The sequence below is a fragment of the Rhinolophus hipposideros genome (genome assembly GCF_964194185.1).
Source record: "Rhinolophus hipposideros genome assembly, chromosome: 11".
Lineage (NCBI taxonomy): Eukaryota > Metazoa > Chordata > Mammalia > Chiroptera > Rhinolophidae > Rhinolophus > Rhinolophus hipposideros.
Window position 1 is genome coordinate 54436873 of NC_138057.1, and position 25016 is coordinate 54461888.

Genomic DNA, 25016 nt, shown 5'->3' on the forward strand with positions numbered 1-25016 from the left:
CTATTGTACTTACCCTGAGAGGATGGCAACACAAAGTAGGGCTGGATGGATTCTTAACAAAACTTTAATTCTGACTGTGACCCCCAGGTTCTAAGCCAAGAAGAAAACTGGCAAATATTTAGATGCACCCTGGTGTTTGAATGAGAATTGTGAGAAAGCAGAGGTTGTATGTATATAGGGAGTAGGGTAAGAGGGTAGGCAGAAAGCGTCCTAAAAGGTATAAAAAGAAGATCCCTCCTCCTCTGATGTACTTTTGCGTCCTTCCATCTCCTTCCCCAACTCTTTCACCTTGTTCCCCTGAACCTTGTACATATGCAAATCTCATGAGGTTCATCTTAATGAAACATTATTAGAACTTGAGATTTCAGTTTACTCTTTTTTTCTCTAATTTTGACCCATCCTGGCACTTGAAATTGAGACAAGATTCCCAAAGATAGAGCACCATCATGAAAAGCACTGAGGAAGTCAGATGTGACTTAGGGTGAGTGCCCAGCCTCTGAATTTATTCCCTCATCTCTAAAATGGGAATGGTAATCATTGCCCAGCCTATTTCAAACACTCTTGTGCAGATCGAATTTAAAAAGGTATATTTGAAAGTATAAATTCTGAAGTACCATCCAGATGTAAGGGACTATCATATGATAGACTGCTTCAATATATTACATGAGTAATATAATGGGGTATGAGTAATCATTATACAATTAATATATCCTGAGAGGGGAAAATGTTAAAATTGGTGGAGGAGGCTGTGACAAATGGGAGGGAAATAGCTCTGTAACCTCCTGCTATACCAATGGTCCTCAACCCTAGCTGCACATTAGAATCATCTAGAGAGCTTTTAAAATACCCTAAATGCAATGTTGTGTCCTAGATAGGATCCTGAAGCAGAAAAAGGACCTTAGTAGAAAAACTAATGAAATCCGAATAATAGCTGTAGTTTAATGGTAACGTAACTATCTTAATTTCTTAAGTTTTGATAAATGGACGATGATTATGTAAGATGTTAACATTCGGGTAAACTGGGTGAGAGATACACAGGAATACCTGTACTATCTTTACAACTTTTCCATAATTCTAAAATTATTGCTCAAAAATTATTTAGAGCAAAAGTAACTTGAAAAGAAATATACCTATGTCTGGATCACCCTATACAGGTGAATAGAATCCCCAAGGAGGTGTCTGGGCATCTGTAATTTTGAAATCTTTCCCAGTGGTTCTAATATACCGTGAGGGTTGAGAACCACTGTTTTACACCATAAATGCTTGAGAGACTGGGATCCTATCTTGTTCTTCACTGTAGCCTAGTACCTAACACAATACCAATACAGAGAACTTGCACAATTGTGCCCTTGCTGACCCAAACCTTTATTTGTAAAAGTCTCCTTTACTTTGAGTCCATTGTAACAACATAAATAAAACTGAAAACAACACTCCTCCAAAAAAAGAAATACTAGGGGAGATGTTCAGACACTTCTCACCCAGAATGGTTCCTACTCCTGTCCCCAGTCTCTTCTCATTTTCAATTAATCCTTACCATTATCACCAGATAAATATTCCTAAAATACTAAAATTGCCACTTCATTGTTCAAGTCTTACTTAGCTCTCCATTCCCTAACAAGTAATACATTTCTTAGTTAAGTATGCAAAATTCTGTACGCTCTAATAATATAAAATTTTTAACCTACTAGCCTATTCCACATGGGCCCTGAATTAACTGAACATCTTGAACATCTTGAATTCACCCCTCTCTATGTCACATACAATAATGCAGTTATCCTCACCTGTAATACAAATCTTTTCCATCTTTCAAGGCTCCACTCGTGTGTAATTTTTTTCAGCCCCCTCCAACAAAATAGTGAGTGTTCTCTCTATTATATCTATTATTCACGCGGCACTAGAATTTACTATTTTCTTTTGTAATTATTTGTTTTCTGTTTCATTTTCCCGTGAGACTAAATTAAACCCCTGGTGGGGAAAGACTATGTGTTATAGGTCTTCTAACCCTCAAAATGCTCACCATGATGTGGTCCACACAGTTAAGCATGTAATAATGATTTAATATACATTTTGCACAAATACAATATATAAAAAGTAAAAATCAAAAATCAAAACTCAAATACACAAGTAAACTACATTCAACACTCCAAAATATTTTTGAAAAAGTTCCAGAATGAAAAGCATTGTTAAAATTAACTAAAAAAGTCAACTAAAGCCTGAATAAAATTTTGATGCTATTGTTACATTAATAATTGAACAAATGTTACAAGAAAACATATATATTCCCCCAAGTTTTAAGTGTTCAAACTTACTAATTTTTCTGCTCTTAATAGTTAATCAAAGAAATGTTTGTTCTTAGGGAGAAAAATTATTCAGCCCGCCCCTTTTTCCATTTTTTGTCTCTTCCCACCACTGTTTTTTACCCCAATATACATGTGCTCACGCGCGCGCGCGCACACACACACACACACACACACACACACACTAGCAGGATATTTTCTACATGGTAGAGCCTTAAAAAACACATTAGTTCTCTCTTCCCGACATGGTCTATACACGGAAAAAAACACTATTAAAATATTAATGAAGATTGTAGAGATTTCTACAATATTTTGAGACAATCACACAGTAATATATTAAGATGTGTATTTTGTTGGACAACTATGATGATTGAGCATTGTTAAAACAAAACGTAACTATAGACATCATTTTCTGGGTGACTCTCTTGAGGAACATTTAGAATTGCCGGCATCTCTGGTTCTTGTGCTTTGGGTTTTTCTTTCACTTCTGTAAAATCAAATAAAATATGAAAATAGATTCAATAAATTGTATTGGGACAATTGATCATCCATTTGGAGAGAAAAAAAACCCTCTATCTCACACCTTGCTTAAAAACAAATTTCAGAAGAATTAAAGATTTAAATATTAAAATAACATTAATGTTGTAATCTTAGGATTATAAAGGCCTTTCTAAGCAGAACACAGACCAGAAACCATTAAGGAAAAGATTGACAGGTTGAATAACTAAAAACTAAAATTAAAATTTTGTCATATATGACAAAACCCACTATAAACAAAGTTAAACCACAAACAACAACTGGGAAAATATTTACAACATATATGTAGGTAAAGGTTTAGTAACTATTTAAGAGATTTTTTTACTCAATCAAAAAAGATAGTTATCCCAAATTTAAAGTGGAATAAGGACTCAAACAGGCAATTTTCAAAAGAAAAAATGCAAATTCATACTCAAGAAAAGATGCCAAGTAGCATTAGTCATCAAAAAAGTGGAAATTTAAACAATTAATTTTTTTTTTTAACCTAGTAGATAGTCAAAGATTGTTAAACTATTACTCGGAACCCTACTAACCTTATGTTTTTGTTGCACTTATCTTTTAGGAGAAAGAGCAAATAAAGAGATTTCTTTAGAAAACAATTCCCAGGGGAAAACTATGGTCTGATAGTGCATTTTCTTAAGAGTACTGCCCACAGTGTTGCACAAAGACAATCGAGGTTCTCAGGTATGTCCCTGAGGCAAGTCAAATTGAAGAAAGATCACATTATTTTCAAAATTCTATGCTTAGGAGAAAGCTTTTCGGGAACAAACATTGAAATAAAAGGGTTCTCGGTAAACTTGATAAATCCTGCAAAAATGTGTTCCCTAGTAACAGTGATCGTATTTTACACCTTTGTATATCCCTTGGTACCTTAAACCATGAATTTACGTGCCTTTAGTTAGCCAGGAAATTTTAATTTTCAAGAAAAACTTTAGTCATTAAGTTTTCTTATAAATCTAAACTTAATTATCTTTTAAAAATTTTTACACATAATTCATCCTATATTGGGTTCATTTCTCTTCACCGGCTAAAGCCTCCCAAAATGGATAGTATGTACAAGTACCTATTATACACACTTATATTTTCAATTATTTTCTTTTCATTCTTTTGGAAGTATGCCAAACAGACATTGGTTGAGTGAAAAACTAGCCAATGACATTAATGATACCCACTGATACAACTGGGGATAACCTAGGATAACCTAGTCAAAGAAGGCTATAAATCACCACTCTGTGGGAGACATACCTATTTGGTGCTCTAATTACAAATGGGAACATGATTAAAGTGGCAGTGTCACTGACTTATCCCCTATAAACAATCCCTACCTCGAGGAAAAGTATAGACATCCTTAGCATCTTCCTGGAGTGCTTCAGGATCCTGGCCTTGGGGTCTACCTAGTTCTTGGCATGGTTCTGGAACGCATTCTTTAGGCACATCCTTATTCTGATATGTCTTAGTAGAGAGGTCTTCAGGCTCGGGTGTTTCTTGGTATATTTCAGGTACACAGTCTTTGGGCCCGGGTGTTTCTTGGTCTATTTCAGGTGCACAGTCTTCAGGCCCAGGTTCTTCTTGGTATATTTCAGGTGAATAGTCTTCAGACCCAGGTGTTCCTTGGTATATTTCAGGTGGATATTCTTCAGGAACAGATGTTTCTTGGATTGTGTTATGAGAGAGAGCTTTAGGCACAGCAATTTCTTTATATGCTTTTTGAGAAAAGTCTTGAGGTTCAACTATTTCTTGGTATGTTTTTGTAGAATGCTCTTTAGGCACAGCTATTTCTTGTTGTGTTTTAGGAAGGATGCTTTCAGTCTCAGCTATTCCTTGACCTGGTTCAGAATTGTATTCCTTGGGCTCAGCTCCTTTTTGGTATGTCTCAAGAGCGTAGCCTTCAGGCACATCTGGTTTGGGGTATGCTTCAAGAGAACATCCTTCTAGGTCAGCTGTGTCTTCAGATGTTTTAGAAGGTAGGGCTTTGGCTACAGCTGCTTCTTGGCACAGTTTAGGAGAGAGGACTTTAGGTTCTACCATATGTTGGCCTATCTCAGAAGGGTGGTTTTGTACTGTTATTTCTTGGTACTCAGGAGAATTTTCCTGATGTATAATGCTTTCTTGACCTAGTGCAGGGAAATTTTTCTCAGGTACAACTCTTTGGGGGGAGGCTACCGGCGGGAGAGCTTCAGTTACATTCCTAGGTAATTCAGTTTCTTTCTCCGTAGGTACTAGTGCTTTCTCCAACATTTCTTCTTCTGATGGTGACCGAAGCTCCACCTTCAGTTCTGTATTTTGTTGTCTCTTTCTGCCTCTTTGGTTTCCTTTTCCTGTTCTCTGTCGCTTTTGTTTTTTCTCTCTGTGGAGAGATCAGAATTAGTGTGAGCGACAGGGCTATCGAATTCAGATAAATGGTTGGTAACAACAGCCCTGGTCTCTCCCTGCCTTGTTGCACGACCTTGAACAAGTCACTTAATCTCTCGGGGCCTCAATCTCCTTGTTTGTAAAATAAAGGGGGCAGTGCTAGATATTCTCAACTGTCAAGAGAGGAAATGTCCCTCAGGTACCTTCTGTTTCTGATGCCTTGCTCACCAGGAAGGATAGTATGTGTGTTTGAGAATATGTACTTAAAGGTTGGTTACAGAAAACATGTAATTGATGTTATAAATGAACAGATTGGCATTCTGGTTTATCCACTAGTCTCTTTGGGTTTAGTCTGTGTGAGTTAGTCCCACTATGCCCTGGGTAGACTAATCTAGTTGCGTTTCTAAATCCACGATCCAGGCATAGCTCCTGCAGGTGGATGATGTGTATGGCTTGCTTATCTAATACAGTGTCTGTGTGCAGAATGCTAAGTAGCTACAATACGTGTCAAATGAGATATACTGTAAGCTGGGTCCAGTGCTGCCAAAAACATTTACTGAGGTTAAGAAGCCTGGTGGAAAGGCACGAGCAGTTCTATCATACCTACTCTGAACTAATAGCCAGATTAAAGATCTAAAAGATGAAAGGATATACATGGAAATTGCAGGCAATGACAAATTGTTAGGTACTGCAAATATAACCTAATACAGATGGGTTCGGGGGGTGTAGAAAAAGGTACTACAAATAAACATTTCATCATTTTTCTAAACCTATTGACATTCTGTCCCATGTTACCTGCCCCGTGGAGCCTTCTTCTCTTACAGAGCACAGGGCAGAAATGTTCTCTCTGTTTAGTGCTCCTGTAGCATTTATTATGAGGGTCATGCTGAAGGCAAGGAACGTCGGCTGCCTCAATCTGTAGTTATTTCTGGAGAAACCTTATTTCTTTTAGAAAACTAGGTATTCTTTAGTGACAAAACCAGTGTCTTTTATATCTGTGCAGTGCTCACAGTTCCTTGCACACTTAAAAAATGTAAACCCTATTCTACTTTTGTGTATGTTTGAAATTTTCCATAATGAAAAAAAATGTAAAGATTGCCTCACCAAAGCCAGTTTGAAGTCAGTATTGAAAAAGTATATATGTAATAGATCAGTCAAAATTAAATATTACAAATAATATAGGAAGAAAAATAATTTTAAAATGATGGTATGGCACCTAAGCAATTTGAAGTATAACTCCAGTACCAAAGTAACAAGATAAATTATACTGTACTTATTGTCAGATTAAAAAAAGATGGTATGTATATCTGAATTCTTCAGGAAACACTAATTTTTTTCCCTAGTATTCAGTCCTAAATAATTTGTTATGTAGATCTCTATGTGAGGGAATCTGAGTAATATAATGTTCCATTTTTTTTCCTGGTTATTTTTCAAAAGATACAAAAATATCTATGTGGCCTAAAATGCAATCTGCACTCTGTAATTTATCAGTTATGTGATCATGGCAAGTCACTTAATCACTCCATGCCTTGGTTTCTTCACAGATTAAAGGGAGTATATAGTATCTACCCAGCCTCCTGTGATTGTTATAAGAATTTCATATAATAACTTACATGAATGAATTATCCAAATATAAAGTAGTACTTTTGTATTCATATAAGAAACACATGTATAATGCTTCCTAGGTGCCAGGCACTGTTTAAAGTAATTTCCTTATTCTGTTAACTCATATAATCTTCACATCAACTTATGAAATGGATACTATTATTATTTCCATTTTGCTGATGACAAAACTGAGGCCCAGAGAAGCTGAGTAGTTTATCCAAGATCAAATGGCTAGGAAGTAGGGCAACCGGGCTTCTAAGCTAGTCATTCTGGCTTTAATAGCTGCACTCTTAGTCACACTCTGGTGTTTCTTTCTGGAACAACTAAGGTTTCACTGTGTGGTATGCTGTAGTGAGAACAGCCCTCAGTAGTACAGAAATGTGTCACCAGAGCAAGGCCAGCCAGTTGCCAAGAGGCTTACCAAGGTGTCATCTACTTCAGTGACTTCCCTCAGCCTTGGCCCCCAGCCCAGCAAACATAGAAACCCAATTCTATCAGCACACTAAGGCTAGCTCCATTTATCAGGGGCAGAGCTCAGCAACCAGCTCAAAGAGACAGATATGTAAACCTAAAAACCGATTTTTAAATGAACAGTGAGAAATGCCAAGTCACACAGCAGAGAATGCCCGGGCTGACAAACAAATGTACTGTTTCTCTGTAGCAAGTAATTGGGAAGCCAAGTGATGATCAGAAGGTTGCTTGGCGAGTATGGAATTAAGGGAGCTGACTGGATACGCTTTAGCAGAGTCACCTGCCATAGGACCTGAGTATAGAAATTTCTGCTAAAACACAATATAAGCATTCCTGAAAACCCTCACTTTCTGCAAAATTATACACTAAAAGTAACAGAGCTTATGAGGAAAAATAGTTTGGGCAAATGACTCAAAACCGATGCAACTTTTTTTTTTTTTTCCCGATGCAACTTTTTAACACTAACAAAAACAATTATTGATACCGGGGATAACTTGGGTAGTCCAGACAGACAGACATGACTGGAGGCTGCCTCAGGGGATAGCAAAAACCGGCACAAAAGCAACAGTGTAAATGCAGGTTTTCAGCTGCTGTGATCATGCAAATAAGGGTGGCATTCTGAGCCAGCAGGGCTGCCTTTAAGTTGGGCACAGGAGGAAGTACAACCCGCTGCATGTGCAAAGCTGTGCAAGGCTGGTGGTGGTCTTCTCTTGGGGAACAGCCCCAGATGCTGGCCGAAAAGGATCCTGCCTATACAGCAGCCAACCTCACGGCTTTTTCCTTTCCTGCTAATGGTTTGAATTCTATTCCCACTATTCTGGCTCATTTGACTAGGAAAAATCATGAATCAACACAACCTACACATTATACTGAAAAATAGGAGAACATTATAGGTTCTCCTATTTACCAACACACGTGAGCTAACTAATGTAGCAGAACACGCAGTACTCAGTCCATATGGGGATAGATGTCCTTTCTTAAGAAGAATGCTTAGATCCGTGGTTCTCAACAGGGGCTGAATTCACTCCTCCCGTTCACCCCCCACTTGCCCCAGGAGACATTTGGCAATGTCTGGAGACATTTTTGGTTTCACAACAGGGGAGTGGGGAGTGCTTTTGATTCCTAGAAGGCAGAGATGCTGCTAAACATCCCCAATGCACAGGACAGCCTTTCCCACAAAGATGCTGCCCATAGCATCAATAGTGCCAAGGTGGGGAAACCCTGGTTTTGATGGATGCTGCATGCCTTGGCTCCTTGAGCTCCCCTTTTCCATCTCCAGGAAAGCAATACCTCTGTTTTCACAGTCACATTCTAAATGGATGCAGTTCGATGCTGCCTAATTTACAACTATGTTCTTGTACTCCCTCCCTAAGAGGACAGACAAGTGACTGGATTGGAGATTTAGGAACTCCCAAACTCCCCAGTCACTCACTCACAATGCTTTAATTTACTCCATGGAGAGTTAATCACACTCATTTGATAAGGATTACTAATAGAAAGTTTGGAGAACAAACTCAGAGGTTTCCTCAATGGTGTCCCCTGCTCCCCAAAATAAGATGCTTCTGTGTTTATGTTACCAGAGTGGGTGAACACCAAGCCTCTCTACAGTATAATTTGATTGCCTGGTGCTTTAATTAAAAGAGATCAGGGATAAAATTCTGTTCCCACCACTTTACTAGCTATGTGACTTTAGTCAGGAGATTTAAGCCATTGGATATTTGTTTTCCTTTTTTGTAAATTAGGGATAAGAGCTCCTGATTTACAGGATTGTTGTAGGATAAACTACAGTGTGTGAAACTGCTTATCAGTGCTTGGCACATAGCACATGCTGGATAAATATCAGTTCCTTTTTCCCTTGCAAGGATATCATACCCAAATTGCCATTGTGAAGTTTGCTTTTCTTGTGCTTCAGCTTTTCTTTTTCTGAGTTGCTCTCTGTTTCGCAAACTCCAAGGCCCAATGACTTCTGTAGGATCAAAATGAAAGTTATAGGAGACAGTGAGGCATGGTGGCATTATCAGCAAGAGTCCTACAGCAAGGTGGTCGAATCCCTGCTGGGTGTCTACGTTCTTCTCCCAGCTTTTTGAGGACAAGGTCTCTATTTTATTTATGCTCTATCTCCGAAGAATTCCTGGGGCAAACAGTAAACACTTTAAATTGAAAAGCTCAGTATTTGTAGGTAAGTGTGCTACCAAGCTATTCAATTGTTTCAAAGTAATTTTTACATATTGTACAACATAAAAGAAAAAAATCAGCCATGTTCTGTTATCCTTAACATTATCCCCATTTTCATTTTATTCCTCATATTCATCTAGTTCCTTACACCAAGTTGCGATGATAGCATGCCACAATTTTATCATTAACCTAATATCAGAAGTATTTTCCATGATCTAGTCTTCATAATTATAACTTTAGTGACTACATGATACTTAATCATGTTGACGTATTCTCATTTACCCAGTCATTCTACTTGTATTGAACATTTAGGTTGTTGCCAGTTGCTTTTTTGCCATTGTAGATCAAACTATAATAGTCATATTCATGCATACAGCTTTTTTTTTCTTTTGGATTATTTTCTGAGGATGGTGTTTCTCCAAGTTCTTTGGAATATTAAAGATATCATCAAAAAATGTTCTGTTGCTATCATCCAAGTTTGAGAAAAGTTAATGAGTCTTTGATGTAGAACTTCTTAGAACCTGTGGAGTGAAAACCAATTTGCAGTGGGACCCCCAAAAGATAGAGCATACCCCTGGGACCATCGCAAAGTTCGTAATGGCGAACTTGGATGGGGAAAAATTATACCTTTATTTTTACCAGTCTCTAATTAAAATTTCCATTTTCCAGAATTATGAATGCAGGTACCAAACCATGGTAGTTTTAGCAGTATGTGACTGTGTCACCAAAAGAAATTACAGATTTTTTTTATATCACATTACAGTTGTTGCAGATACCTTAAAATATTTATTTTAGACGATATATTTGATTTGATCTATTATTAGATCCATCATTAGATCTTGTTATTTAACGCATATATAATAAGCGCATATATTACAATATAACATAATTTCTCATTTTGACAACTATATAATAATATAATTGTCTCCTTTGTAATCCTATGTATTTAATTTTGTGTATTTAAAATATTTATTCTAAGAAGTTGTCTAGGGGTTTATCAGAATGTCAAAGGGACCCGTGGCACAAAAAAGTTTTAAAACACTGTCTCAAGGCCTAGGATTTTGCAAAATATATTGAGAAATGCTGCTTTAGGATAGATCCAATCAGTAAGATTAGTGAAACAAAGGAATAAGCACTATACTTCTTGCTACCTATTGCCATGTCTCCCCAAAAGTTATACCAAATTTTTGCTACCATAGAAGTACATGGGTGTGTTTGTTTTACCACAACCATCCGGTACTGAGTATTTTCACTATCTTTCATTTAAATATATTTCTTATTAATGATTTATTATTTCCTGTGTTTCCCTGGCTTATTAGAATCTTAGCATTAGAAGTCACCTCAGGAAGTTATACGACCCCGATTCTTCCCAGCTACGATTATATGAATGTCCTCAATCATGCCCTTTTTTTGCCAGATCCATAAAAAAGAGAAAAATAACCATAGCCCTAATTCTTCCCAGTAGCCACTACCTCTTAAGGTCTCATTTCTTACCTGGAACATGGTTCTTTTCTTGATGAGGATCAGGTGTCTGATGGAGCATCAAATGAGATTGGTCCTTTCCCAAATCCATCTTGCTGCAGTACCTTCCTGCTATTTCGTCTGACTTCCTCACACCACCTTGTAAAAAAATATCAAAAGCAATTAACAGTTACACACACTCACACATACACACACATGATTTCACTTGTCACTTGACTTCCCGCCTAAAAGTTTTATCTGTGGGGCCACAGCTGCTGGCTACTTCTACTTTCTTTATCACACTGCACAGGTGTGAGTAGGGGGCATGGCTGCTGCTATGTTCTCACCCTCTAGCACAGTTGCTCTTTATACAGGAGCCCCACAGCCACAGCCTAGCATGGCAGTCTCTGGTACAGCAGCCATTTGGTTCTGTCTAACGAGAAGTGCCTGAGTCTGAAATTCCACTTTACATATGGTGGAGGCATACTGTAGAAAGAATACTAATCAGCTCCATGTCCTAGAACCAGTCACCTGCCCTTTCTGTGACTCTCTTTCCTCATTTGCAGAGTGGGTAAAAATAATTCCTGATTTGCCCACATCACACAAGTTCTTGTGAATGTGAAAATTATGAAGTGTGCTATGAAGATGCGAAATTACTCTTATATTGTTTTTCTGCATGTGGCATTTTTTTCACCTTAATCTGTTGCAAAATAAAGTCTTGTTGTTTATGCTGTTACAGACTTAGATAATAGACATAAAGAACCAAATTAGGAATTCAAAGTGAATTTGAACCCTTTTCTGCTCACTTGATCATTCACAAATGACTCAAGATAACTAGTGAAATTTACAGTTTCTCATCCAGGGGAGGTGAAAAGACATGTCCTAATGAACACATCACCACATATGTCATAGAAATAAAGCTGAAACCAAAGGAATCATTCCATCTCCCATTGGTCACTCCATTTGTGACGGCAAAATCCACGGTTGTTCAACTAAGGAAGGAACACTGAACAGCTCCTGATGTCGGCAGCCAGTCTGGGAGACGCAGAGTTAACAGTATGTTTTGGAATCACAGATTAAATTGAAGAGAGTTTGAATTCCAGTGTTGCCACATTCCATAATTCAGTGACCTTAGGCAAGTTAGTCATGGAGCCAGTTCCCTGTCTACAATGTGGGGATAATAGCAGTATGTACCTCATGGGGTTATCAGGATGGCTAAATCAAATAATCCGTATAAGGCATTTTATGTGCCTGATTTGTTGAATTTACTTAATTGTTAGCTGCATTTATTAAAAACAAAAATATAGTAACCAAACTTTGAAAAATAAGTCATAGTTTAAGTGCACTCAAGAAACAGAAAATCTGAAAGGAATCTTTTATAATGTGAATAAGTACCTCTGCTTCCCTAGACTTTTAAGGCATTAGAACTGGAAGGGTCCCCGAAAGCATCTAGTCCCTCCCCCTATTTTGTATATAGAAAAACTGAGAACCAAGTAAGGATTTACCTGTCCCAAATTTTCTTACAGCTGGCAGCAATAACTAATGTAATCAGTAAATATTTCTTACTGATTACAAGGGAGGCTATCTTCTGATGCTTGATCTTGCCTGGGTATGAAAATGTATGTGTGATATGACTATATGAGAGAAGCAGGTTTTTCAAACACATAACAAACACACAAGTATCAATCCAAAACTTAACATGGTTTTTAATGAGCAGATCCTATTGTTTTCGCTTTAAGTTTCTCAGTTCCCCATTCTTTCTCATTAGGCTCTCTCTCTCTGTCTCTAAAAATTCAGATAAGTTCAGGGAGTCCTATTCAAAGGAGTTCTATAGGAAATGGAAGGCATGCTTTGTAATTTATCTCTTGGTAATGTTTGGATTTTCAGATAAAGGGTTTAAAAAAAATCAAATACAAATTAAAAATAACTGAAAATTATGAAGTAGTAGCGTCTTATAATTTAAATTTGCATTTTAAATATTGGTCCCCTTATTCGAGATGATTTAATTCTTACTGGTTAGATTGATAGCTCAATAACCTTATAGAATACCTCTGGGGCACTTTACGAAAGATGCAAACGTACTTCTTAAATAGGATTATCCTTACAGTTTATAACACCCAGATCAATGACTCAGCAAACTTTACTGAATGTCACTCTGTACCACCTACTACTGAGCAAGGCTGTCAAGCCACAGAGATGGACAGATATGGTCCCTGAGTTCTATGTACTACAGCCTCATAGAGAGACATATACATCTTTATTGTAAGGAAATGTTTAGATTCTTTATATCCTGTTGAAAGCTTCCTAAATTGATCCCACCTCTGCCTCATGCTCCCTGTATCTAGAAGCAGAATGTGGAGGGATTATAAGAGGGTGGGGTCTAAAGTTAACAGTTAAGTAGGGGGCAATGTTGGGTGGAGAGGGCCAGTGGAGGGAGCGCACTAGATTGGAAGTCAGGCAAGGTGTCTCGGGTGTGATAAGCAGGCCAGAGCAGGAACTTGTCTGGGGCAGACATGGCCACAAGCCATAGTTCTTGTCCCTTCTCTCTGTAGAAAACTCTGGAGTCATTGCCAGAATGTGAGATGTTAAGCATTAAAAACTGGCTATTTTTAACAAATGCTGCCTTGTTCTAGAGTTATTAATATTTGCATATATACGTGAAACCTCCCTCTAAGCTACAAACTCTTACACTCACCTTTCTATCTCCGCAGTATAGTCTAAGGGGAGGCTTGGACCACAGAAATCCCCAGAAATGTGCTCACTCCTGTATATAGGGCCAGCTTCATGGACACGCAGCCTGTGAAAGAACTTTGTACACTCAGAGGGGCTGATGCAGCTGTGATTTAATAATAGTAATGCCATCATCTGTTCCAGAACTTTCTGTCATTCACTGACACTGTCCTACGTGCTGGAGATATAGAAGTTAGAAGACAAAGTCCCTGTCCTTACAGAGCCTACTTTCTAATAGGGAGAGAGAAACAATAAGCAAATAAATAAAATATGATATGTATGACATGGTGATGAGTGCTTTGGAGAAAAGTGAGCAGGGAATGAAAGGATGGGGGATAAGGGGGAGGAGTTGATGCTGGTTGCTATTTTAATTCGGGTGGTCAGGGAAGGCTTGACTGATTCGGGCGGGGCAGTTGAGTAGAACTGAAGGAGGTGAGAGGCCAGACAAGCTGATATCTGGGATGGCATTCCAGGCAGAGAGGCACCAACAAATGGCCTGAGGTGAGGGAGTGGCAGAAGATGGGTGTACAGAGGTAGCTTGGTACCTCTTGTGGGAAATTCAACACTGATTGAGATGCATAGTCATGGCATGGTTTCGAACAGATGAGTGATGCAACCTGATTTATATTTTTAAAGGATTATTCTGGCAACTGTGTGGAGGACAGACCACTGGGCAAAGGTGAGGCATGGAAGCAGGGAGACAAGTTAGGTTTGGCAGTAATCCAGGTGAGAGATGATTAAGGCTTGAACTGTGATGATGGTGGTGAAGGAGTGGTCCGATTCTGGAGCAGCTTACAAATTGGATATGGAGTGAGAGACAGTCAAAGCCGAGGACAAGCATTTTGGTCTGAGCAACAGGAAGGATGGAGTTACCATGAACAAATGAGAAAGACTGGCAGGAGCAGGCTTGCAAGTGATGAGGAGGAGTTTTGCTTTAGACATGCTAATAGGTTAGGGAGAAAACAACAAAGGAGCAGAAAAAACAACAAAGTCTAGTGTCCTAGAAGTCAAGTGGAAAAAAATGTTTCAAGAAGGAGGGAGTGATCGACTGTGTCAACTTTTGCTAAGGATTTGCTAAGGAGGATTGAGGATTGTCTTAACAATTTAATGTAATTCATGATAGACTGAAGAGCCCCGCAAGGTTAAATGACTTGGCCACGGGCACAGACAGGACCAGCTACCTCATTTGCAGGGCCCAGTGCAAAAAGAAAATGCAGAGCTCCGCCCTCAAAAATCATTAAGAAGTTCAAGATGGCTACAGAAGAAAATTAAACCCAGCACAGGGCCCTACTTTCCTAAGTATCTCACCGGATCCTTGCAGCAGGCTTATAGAACAGCTATTATTATCCTCATTTTTCAGATCAAGACTCTGGTGCCCAGAGTATAGAGTGATGTAACTAAGGTCGCAGAGTTAGGTTGGTAGTTTGAGCCTGGAACCTGAGCCATCAGCCTCCAAGTCTGGCCTTCTTCCTACTGGCACCAACTAGATATTGAAGGAGACAGTTGCCTTCCTGCCTCCTGACCCACCTGGAGCAGGTTTAAGTATTGAGGACTACTTGGTCGTACATGTCAGAGGCCTGACTGAATTGCGTGGACGTGGGAGGGAAGGAAGCAGCACAGTGCCAAGAACTTTTGCCCGAAGGCTCTTGACCATGGGGGTGAAAAGGACCTGATAAAGGTGCCCCACAGTAATGTGGTTTTAGGCTATATTGATAACATGATAGCACCCTGAAACCAGGGAGATCAGAGTCCTGCTACACTTTGGTTTGTCATTCCACACCAGAGTGTTATACTGTGACGACCATGTGAATGTACTAAAAACAGCAGGGAGTCTGGGACTCCACCATGTCCTGGCTGTATAATTTGGGGGGACATAACTCAATTCTTTCTGATCCTCAGTTTCTTCCCTTGTAAAATGGAGAAAAAGTAATACCTCACAGTGATCCTGTGAGAGTAAAAGAGATCATAGGAGCTTTTTATGAAATGAAAAGCACTGCGCAGCGAGAAGTGCCATAAACTTGGGGGGTGTTAATAGCATTACTAGAGCGTTCTAATGCTGTACCTGGGCATTTTCCTTGAGTACATTTCAGTGGAAAAGTCAAGAAAGAGAAGATATTGTGCACTTCTTTTGCTTAGTATTCCTTTCTTGCTAAATTTCTTTTCAAAGAGTTTGAAATCTTTTCAAAGAGGGGATCAAGTTTTGTTTTCCTAAGTGGGAAATTCTTAATAATTCTTGTTTCCCTCTCTCACAGTCTGTTGATGCAGGATAAAGGAGTCTGTCTCTGCTAAAACAGATGTTGCTGTACGCATACAGATAACATGTTCTCGGACTTCAGAAAGGCTATCTCCCCCTCATAGCCAGTCTCCTCTGTTCTTTATTTCTGCTAGAACACAAGTACTGCGATCCTGATCATCTGGTTATAAACCTTCAGAATTGTCTGACTCGGCCTCCTCACTCTGCTTCTCATATCCGGTTGGACACAGTTGTATGAGTTCATTCTTCCCAGGGTCCTACATGCTCATTCCTTTTCCTGTCCTACACCAGCAGCCGAGAGGGGAGCCTCAACCTCTCATTGGACATATTGGTCAATCTTCCTAAGTGGTTTATGCACTTTCATCTCCCTTCTCCCTCCCCAAGCCATCCTGTGCGGCCAGAAGATTTCCCCTATAGCTGGCTCTGAAGTGGTCACTATCTTGCTTAGTTAGCATCCTGTAAAGTCTCTGTATTACTTGCAGAAGAAAGGCTAAATTTCTCAGCCTGGCATTTAAGGCCAACTTCCCAATACTCTTTAACATTACTTTCCTAAAAATACCCGATGTTCAGATTAAACAGTGCTACTTGCCCTCCGTCCTCGGCCTTGACTCTTCTAACATTCACAGTACCTTTATTCACACCTCCTGGCTCTTCAGTGCTCTTCCCTTGCGTCTGTCCTTTCAGACAGTGAGTGCCTCCATCACAAAGCCTGTGATGATGATGATATGTTAGCCATTCTACAAACACATAATGGGTACCTGACATTTTACATGCATTATCTTATTTAGTTCTTCCAACTAATGTTAATCCCCATTTTACTGATAAGGAAATTATTGTTTAAAGAAGTTATTATTCCAGAGTCACATAAGCACATAAGTGCCAGAATTGGGACTCAAAACCAAGACTGTCTGACCATCCATCCTATTACCTTTTCCTGTCTAGAAGTGATCTCTCCTTTCTGAGCTATAAGCACACTTGATCTGAGCTTCTTGTATGGGAAATATCACATCATTTTTTATTTTATTGTTCATGTGTACACATTTTCCTACAATATTCATTCAGCAAACATTTATTGAACATTTGTCTCTTGCCAGCCCCTTTGCTAAGAATTGGAGACATAGAGAAGAATTAAACAGGAGTCCTTTCTTTCAAGAAATAGTCTAATTGAGGGTGATTGACAAGTAAATCTGAAATTTAGAATATAATACAGTGTGATCATTTAAATACCACTATTTCCAAATGTTCTTACAGTAGAGGTGAAGTGCTTAATTCTGCTGCCGTAGAAGTGAAAAGATAAGGATATATTGTGTATCTTATGGCTATAATTCTCTTTATTCATAACTATCTTGGAATGACTGCATTGGTCAACAGGTAGAGTTAGGAAAATGAAGAGCCTCTGTACGTATATAATAGTGTTACATATTTTTTCACTTTACAATAGTGTTAAGTTTTTTTGTTTTATTAATTTCACAGAAATAATAATAGCCAATATTCAACCTGCTTACCATATCCCAGGCACTGTTCTAAGCACTTAGTATAGAATTCATTTTGAGCATCCTTTACAACCTCCTTGAATGTAAGTACATTGATATCCCTATTTTATAGAAGAAGCTGAGGCACAGGGCATTGAGCCGGTGCCCTAAGTCGCACTCCTACTAAGTGGCAAAACTGAGTGGTTTGGATCTAGGAGTCCATATGCTTAACCACCTTGCTCTCCTACCTCTCAATTCTACTTCTTTCATATTTAATAAAATAAGGTAGCAATATATTTTCTTTTCCAATCACCTCTCCTTTCTTCCTTTTTCCTCTCTCCCTCATGCTCTTCCTCTTTCTGCAGTTAGTTGACTATCTATCTACTCTGTGACCAAAACTAGGCAGGGTGCTGGGAATACAAAGGCAAATGTTAAAAAACAACATAATAGAAAATTTAAGGGAACACAGAGGAGCGACATATAACCAAGATGGACGGACAGGATCAAAGAAGTCTTTCTGGAATACATGATCTTGAGCATAGTTTTGAAGGGTGAATAGGAATTTACTGAGACACAGCAAAGCTAAGAGGAAACAAATACGACCTCTGGGGTCATATCTAAGTTCATTCAAATCAGGTTCTGAGTGACCTCGGACAAGTTACTTAAAATCTTCCAGGCTCAATTCCCTCGTATATAGAATGGGTATTATAGCACTTACCTTTCATGACTAGAATGAGAATTAAGCATGATGACGTATGGAAAGCATCTGCCACACAGCAGACCTTAACACACTGGCTGTTACTATGATTGTTCATAATCTTGATGATAATAAGAAGTGACATGGAACCACTAAATAATAAAGATAGGCAAGGCATTCGTTCTTTTATGAATAAATAAATGGAGATCCAGAGAGAGGCAACTGTCACACAGGTTTAGTGGCAGTTGGAACTGGAATCCAGATTCTCTGAGACATCTACCATTTTCCCTTCACCTGTCTGGTGTTCCAAAATCTCCTGTCTACAAGTCAATCTACCTCATCAACTGGCTTAATGAAGTATTTCCCAAACATTCCAATCGTTTACATTCATATTCTTGTAATAACATCTTCTATATTATTATATAATTTATATTTTCTTCAAATAAATTTTACTAAAAATATTTAAAATGGAAATTTTATAACAGCGTTGTAAATGGAAAACCAACAATATCACCTGTGAAATCACAGGTTTGTGGCATGACAAATTATATTTCTTCTAAAGCACATTAAAATAAATACAGAACTATTAGAAAACAAGTTGTTTCATCTACAATTATCTGCACTTCCCCAAGTGGAATGCACACCACATCTTGATAAATGTAGACCTGTGTAACTCGTCAGTGAATTCTTTTCATTTCACAGAACTTCTAGATCATGTCTGAATCTATCCTAAAACCAAACTTCCCTTTGTAGTGGGTGGTTTATAATTCAGAAGGGACAGAGCAAAGGACCCAACTCACTTCCTGGCCTGCCACTGTTCCTCATATCAGCTATTCTCAATGACACCTCCAGTTGAAGACTAGCCTCTTCTATTTGTGCTATTTCTTTACCCCTTGGAGTTTTAGCTACCTACTCTGGCATAGAATATGTACTAGAACTTAACATGATGCTTTAGTCCTGTTTGTTTGGAAACTTCAACTTCCTGCTTCCAGCAGATTCTATCTCCTGGACTTAGAGTTCAGAGATGGAATAACCGAGATCAGTCCCTGCCCAAAAGGACCACTGCTGACAAATTGCAACCTTCCACAGGGTTCAGCCCCCAATGCCTGCCAGAGCACCTGGCACAAAGTACATACATACGTTCAGTAAATAGTCATCGCCTGAACCAATCAAGGTAGCGGTGCCTCTGGCTACAATTGTTGCCACTATAGGTGGATATCAACAGCAATTGCACTATTCTCACCTGTCAACTAGGCCATGAGCTTTGGCTCCAGCACTTTCCCTTGGAGACAGCCTGCCTTGCTCCCTAATTGTCCGACACTCTCTGGTCCCCCTCCCTCCACGTCTCCTCATGGTGAGTTAGCACTGGGGTTGCTTGCATACCAAGCTGATTGATATTCTGTCACAATCTGCTCAAAAAATGTTAGGCCTGTTTGTGTTTTGTGGGGGGTATTTTTTGTTTGTTTTTGTGTGTTTTTTTTGTGACACTTTGGTTGTATTTTAGGTTGGGGAGAAAAGGGAAGTATTTATGTTAACAGGCAGAAAATGTATGGCCATGTCTTTCTTGCTTAGCATTCTCCTAAGCAGCTGTGAGCACCTTTAACAGATGGAGCTAAGGATATGCTCAGATCTGACTTTACCGGCATATACGAGGTCGGACAATTGAGTTCGCGATCTCATCCTAGAAAAAGTGCTACAGACCTCATTGCTGAATATCACTACGGTCACCTTTGAAGTACTCCCCTTGGGAACCTATGTACCAACGCCAGCACCTAGTCCATGCTTCAAAGCAATTTTGGAACTCTTTTTCTGAAATGGCCATCAGAGTTGTTGTCGTATAAACTTGATGTCCTGAATGTCATCAAAATGTCTTCCTTTCAATATCTCCTTTATCTTTGGGTAAAGAAAGAAGTCACTGGGGGCCAGATCAGGTGAGTAGGGAGGGTGTTCCAATACAGTTATTTGTTTACTGGCTAAAAACTCCCTCACAGACAGTGCCGTGTGAGCTGGTGCATTGTCGTGATGCAAGATCCGTGAATTGTTGGCGAAAAGTTCAGGTTGTCTAACTTTTTCATGCAGCCTTTTCAGCACTGCCAAAACTTGGTTAACTGTTTGTCCAGTTGGTACAAATTCATAATGAATAATCCCTCTGATATCAAAAAAGCTTAGCAACATCATTGTAACAAGTTCGCAGACTTAACTGTCAGACCTCCTATCCTGGGGAAGTTCAATGTGAATATAAAGACTTCCTTTGTGCTTCTTTATGTTCTGTATTGTCAACCTTTATTGTTAGCATTCTCATTTTAGGAAACCAGCCTGACTCAGGCATGATAGACACCTGTGTGGGAGTCATGCAGCAAAGTCTGGTACTCCACTAGAAGAAAAGAAGGTGGCAGGTCTGGTCCAGCACTTTGTAATGAGCCCCCTCCCCATCAGCAAGAGCACATCTTACTCTAACATTTAAGTGTCGTAATGTCCTTGGTAATCAAGAGAGAAGTTAAAACACAACAGAATAGCCATCCTCAAAGACTGCCAGCAATACCCAGAATTACCCATAATTCTTGACTTCTTGGACTTCTTGATAAAAACAAAAATAGGATGTTACATGTTATTATTGATATGGCCTTTATCGTTAAAATTGGATACTGCACTTCACTTCTCAGGAAACATGAACTAGTAGGAGCAATTATCACCCTGCAGAGTATGTAGTGCAGTGGATAGAGCCTGGACTCTTGGATCAAAAGATAGGCAGAGTATCTATTTCCACAGAGCTGCTATTAGCTTCTGTTTTTACCCAGTTCAGCTGGGTGTGCAATACTTTGTTCTCATGCAAGGAGGCTAGGTAGAATCTTGTCAGACAAAACTTAAATAAGTTGGTCCATCCAACTAAGGCAGACTTTCCTTTCTAGAAAATTACACACCTACCCTGACCTGTAAAAACTCCATTCCCATATCCCACTACCAAATATGGCACCCAATTGGATTTAGTCATCTCTGAGGAGGGATGAATAGAGTGAACTTTCACTAATCTATTCAATTTAATTCCCCTTTAATGGGAATTAAATTAAGATCTCAATAATACATGATGACAGTTCTGCTTTCTAGTCTTATAGAGAAATTATGCCTCTAGCTCTAAATCCTAGTTATTTCTGACAGAGGAAATAGATAATTGATCAAGTAATAGAGTTGCCGTGTTGTAGGGAACAGAAGGAGTGAAAAGACTGGATTGATGACTAGGTGATGGAATAAGTAAGTAATGAGCTGGAGACTTTTTGGCAAGTCAGACGATACTGAGCTGGGCAGGAGAGCTATTTATTTTGGAAATTACTTGCAAGCTGATAATTATACTTTATGGAGTTACATGAGCCTGGGACACAGTAAACACTAAATTTTATAGAATTTTATAGCGGGAAGAAATCTTTAATGTCATCTAGTCAAATTTCCCAAGAGATGCCTGAAAGCCCTCTACAGACTCGATTTACTAGAAAATGTTTCTAATTTTAAACATTGTGTTAAAGAAAATCCAGTGGCCACTTTTAAAGTAAGCCCCGTGTTATAGGTCTGTTTCTTACTTCATGGCCCTGGGAAAGTTGCTTCATTTTTATGGGCCGTTGCTCGGAATGTGACTTTGGGCAAGTCATTTCACCTGTCAAGATATTAGTTTCCTTCTCTATAAATAACAACCCCAGCTCTATCTCGCCCACCCCATGGGGTGGATTACAAGCTGAAGAAGATAGAAATGGAAGTGTCTTGGTAACCATAAGGCATGGTGTACTTGTTAAAACATAAAAAGTGTTGCCATTGGCTTCTACTTTCCCTCACTAGCTATGTAAGAGTAGCAATATTTCATCTCTCTCCATTCTACTCAGAGGTTTCTCCTTCTTGCCTGTAACTCCCTTCATAGAGTTAACTACAGATGGATCCCTACAAGAGTGTTCTCCAAGGGGTCCTGTGTTTTTTCATACACACAAAAAAACAAGGAATAAGTTTGTGCCCGTTGCAGTGCCTGCTGGGGAAACGGCCAGTGTGCAGTGAGGCTTCCCGTGGGAACAGGCCTCTTGCTTTTCCCCACATCCTCAACTACCCAGGCCACTTGTGCATAGGCCTCTCTCAGTGTGAGTGAACCCCAAGGAGCATGGCAGCAGCACACCACATAGAGGAGCCTCATGGTCTTCGTTTTTGGTCACAGTCGAACTTCATAATGGCACAGATTGTCACTCAATTTAACAGGCATTTAGCAAGTGTTTGTTATGAGTCAGGTCCTGTGCTTTCAACTGGGGGTAAGAGATGAGTCAGATGTACTGCCTGCCCTTGAGACCTCACAGTCTAGTAGGAGAAACAGACCCATGAGTGTCATACACAGGGTGTGTTATGACCAAAGCCTGCACAGTATTTGGGCACAACTGATGGATCCCTTAAGTCTGTCAGAGGGCTCAGGGTAGGCTTCTCAGAGGATATGAGATTTAAATGGAAACTTAACAGGGTGTAGAAATTCCCCAGGGGGAAAAAAGGGAGGGTGGGTATTTCAGACAGGTGGAGCTGCAAGTACAAATGCACAGAGATGAGAGGGGACCTTGGTTCTGGGTAACAGGGAGGCTGGAACATGTGCTACACATCAAGGAGTGGAAAGACTTGAAAGGTAGTTGGGCCTCTATGATGTGATGGGGAGCCACTGAAAGGTTTTAGGAAGGAGAATGTCACGGTCAGGTAAGGTTTTTAGAGCATTTAGATAGCAGTGGGGGCGCTGGGTGGGAAAGGAGAGAAAATAAATTAACTGAGGGTATTAAAGGAAGGGACAGATTCTAGAGAGATTTAGAAGGTAGAATTGGTAGATCTTAGTATGAGAAATTCTAAGAGTTTCTGGCACAGGAAATTAAAAGAGAAAGAGGCAGACTGAAAAATGTAGTAAGGGTCCACAGGTAAGATGACAAGATATCTTGCATCAAGCAAATCAGACCTTGACTTCAATTTCTTGACTGCCTAGCCAAGATGGCCTATGTAATGTTTGTGGACAGGAGATCAAAACGTTTTATTACAAATTACTTTTACAGCTACAAAGGTGGATTCAACAAATGTAGCTGTCTGGGTTAGTGTTCCTTTCTTCTTCTCTCCTACCCCACATGTCTTAACCCCAAAAGCTAATTGCTTTGTCAAGGAAGATACCTTCCCCAGATAGAAAAAGGCCATGTTTGGGTTAAGAATTGACAAATAGCTGTGCTAGGACCTCCATTCTAAGTTCTCCCTGGATCCATGCATTATCACTAAGAACTGCATAGCTCAGAATGCTCTGCCTGTGGCATACAATTACATGGTTGCATAGGGCAAATTCCCAGAAGAATCGATATTTGAGCTGGGTCTTGAAGAAAAGCAAAAGAAAAATAAGTACACTAAAATTATATCCTACCTAGTTTGACACTTTCCTAGAACTACACCTAGAATGCTCTAGAGCAGAAGTGTCCAATTGAACTTTCTGCAGTGATGAAAATGTTCTTCTGTACTATCCAATATGATAGCCACTAATCACATATGGCTAGTGAACACTTGAAATTTGGCTCAAGTAACTGAGGCACTGAATTTTCTACTTAATTTTTATTAAATTTAAGTAGCCACCTGTAGCTAGTGGCTGCCATATTGGACACCAGAGCTCTGGATCCCACTTGGCATGCCTCAATTCTATTTCACATGCTCATTTTTTGCTTCATTCTCTTTGTGACCCTTGCCTGCCTCTGTTCTCTTCTGCCTAGTCCCTCCAGTTTGATGGACTAATTCCAACATTGGTTCTGTTTCGATTGGTTATCGATTTCCTCTCTCTCTCATCACAACAGAACCCTGGACTATCTTCCATTTGACTCCGGCTTAATACTGCCCCAACCTGTGCTGATGTCTGGGCCTAGATAAAGTAGTTTCACAGAATCCTGTCCAGCCACATTTGGCCCTTCACCAGGCCCTATTCACTCCCTTGTTTCTTTTGCAGGCCACTTTAACCAGCCAGTTAGTGACCTGGAATATTCATTAATGTTTTCCCTCCCTGACAACTTGAGTTAGAGGATGGAATAGTTGAGATGGAGATACGTGTGTTGGGAATGGAGAGGGAGGGTTTAATGAATACTCTGATTAGAGGTCTCGGGTAGTAGATGAAGGGCTCCATCCTGAGGCCTTTTCTGTCAGGTGTTTTTTAACTTTGATTTATATAAAAATAGCAATATTGATAGGCTGATTACATTTGTGGATGGAAAGAATCAATTCAAGATACAAAAAGGCTCTTGACAGGCAAAAGCATTGGAAAATTTAATATGATGAAATATAATGATGATAAATCTCAGATCCTGTATTTGGGTCTAAGTGGCTAATCGCCGAAGTACCAATATATGGTTTACAAGACTTGGTGGTTTTAGCCAATTACGAATCAGTGCTGGATAACAGAAAGGTAATACACTCCTGGAAAGCACTAATAGAATCATCCAACAAGAATGTTTATATCCAAAAGAGATCTTATTTCCACACTGATCAGACCACACCTGGATCGTTTCAGGTTCTGAGAACCTCACTTTTAAGAGGGAGCAGTAACACTGACAAACTGAGTGACCACAGTGGTAAAGGGCCTGGTAACCTGTCATATAACCTGGTAACCTGGGACAATTGAGCCTTAGAAGAGCATACAGTGGGGGATAGTGTCCCTGTCCTCAGTCTCTGAAGGGCAGTCATAAAGCAGAGAGCAGACTTGCTCCAGAGGGCAGAGCAAAACCATTGAGTGAAAATTCAAGTAGATTTCAACTCAGTGTTTCCAATGATCAGAACTGTGATTTTTGGCAGTTTAAGCTGCAGAGGCAGAGTTCAGTAGAGACCCTGGAGGAATGATGTTAAACATGCCCCAAAGCCAGTCTGCTCAAATATTGATTGTCTCCACAGTGATGGATAGTTAATTCAAAATGCGTCGGCCTCACACTTGCTGACCCCGTTTAGCT

The 25016-nt window shown here is 39.5% G+C and overlaps 1 protein-coding gene across 1 annotated transcript; it reads right to left on the bottom strand.

The window, feature by feature from the left end:
* Positions 1-2038: 2038 nt before the first annotated feature.
* HEMGN (hemogen) lies at positions 2039-16585 on the bottom strand. The gene is made up of 5 exons (XM_081065842.1): positions 16512-16585; positions 10932-11057; positions 9135-9228; positions 4160-5181; positions 2039-2784 (listed from the first exon to the last, which is right to left on the bottom strand). Exons 2-5 carry the CDS (start codon positions 11008-11010, stop codon positions 2678-2680), a joined length of 1302 nt encoding a protein of 433 aa, XP_080921968.1. The 5' UTR covers positions 11011-11057; positions 16512-16585; the 3' UTR covers positions 2039-2677.
* Between the last annotated feature and the right edge of the window lie 8431 nt (positions 16586-25016).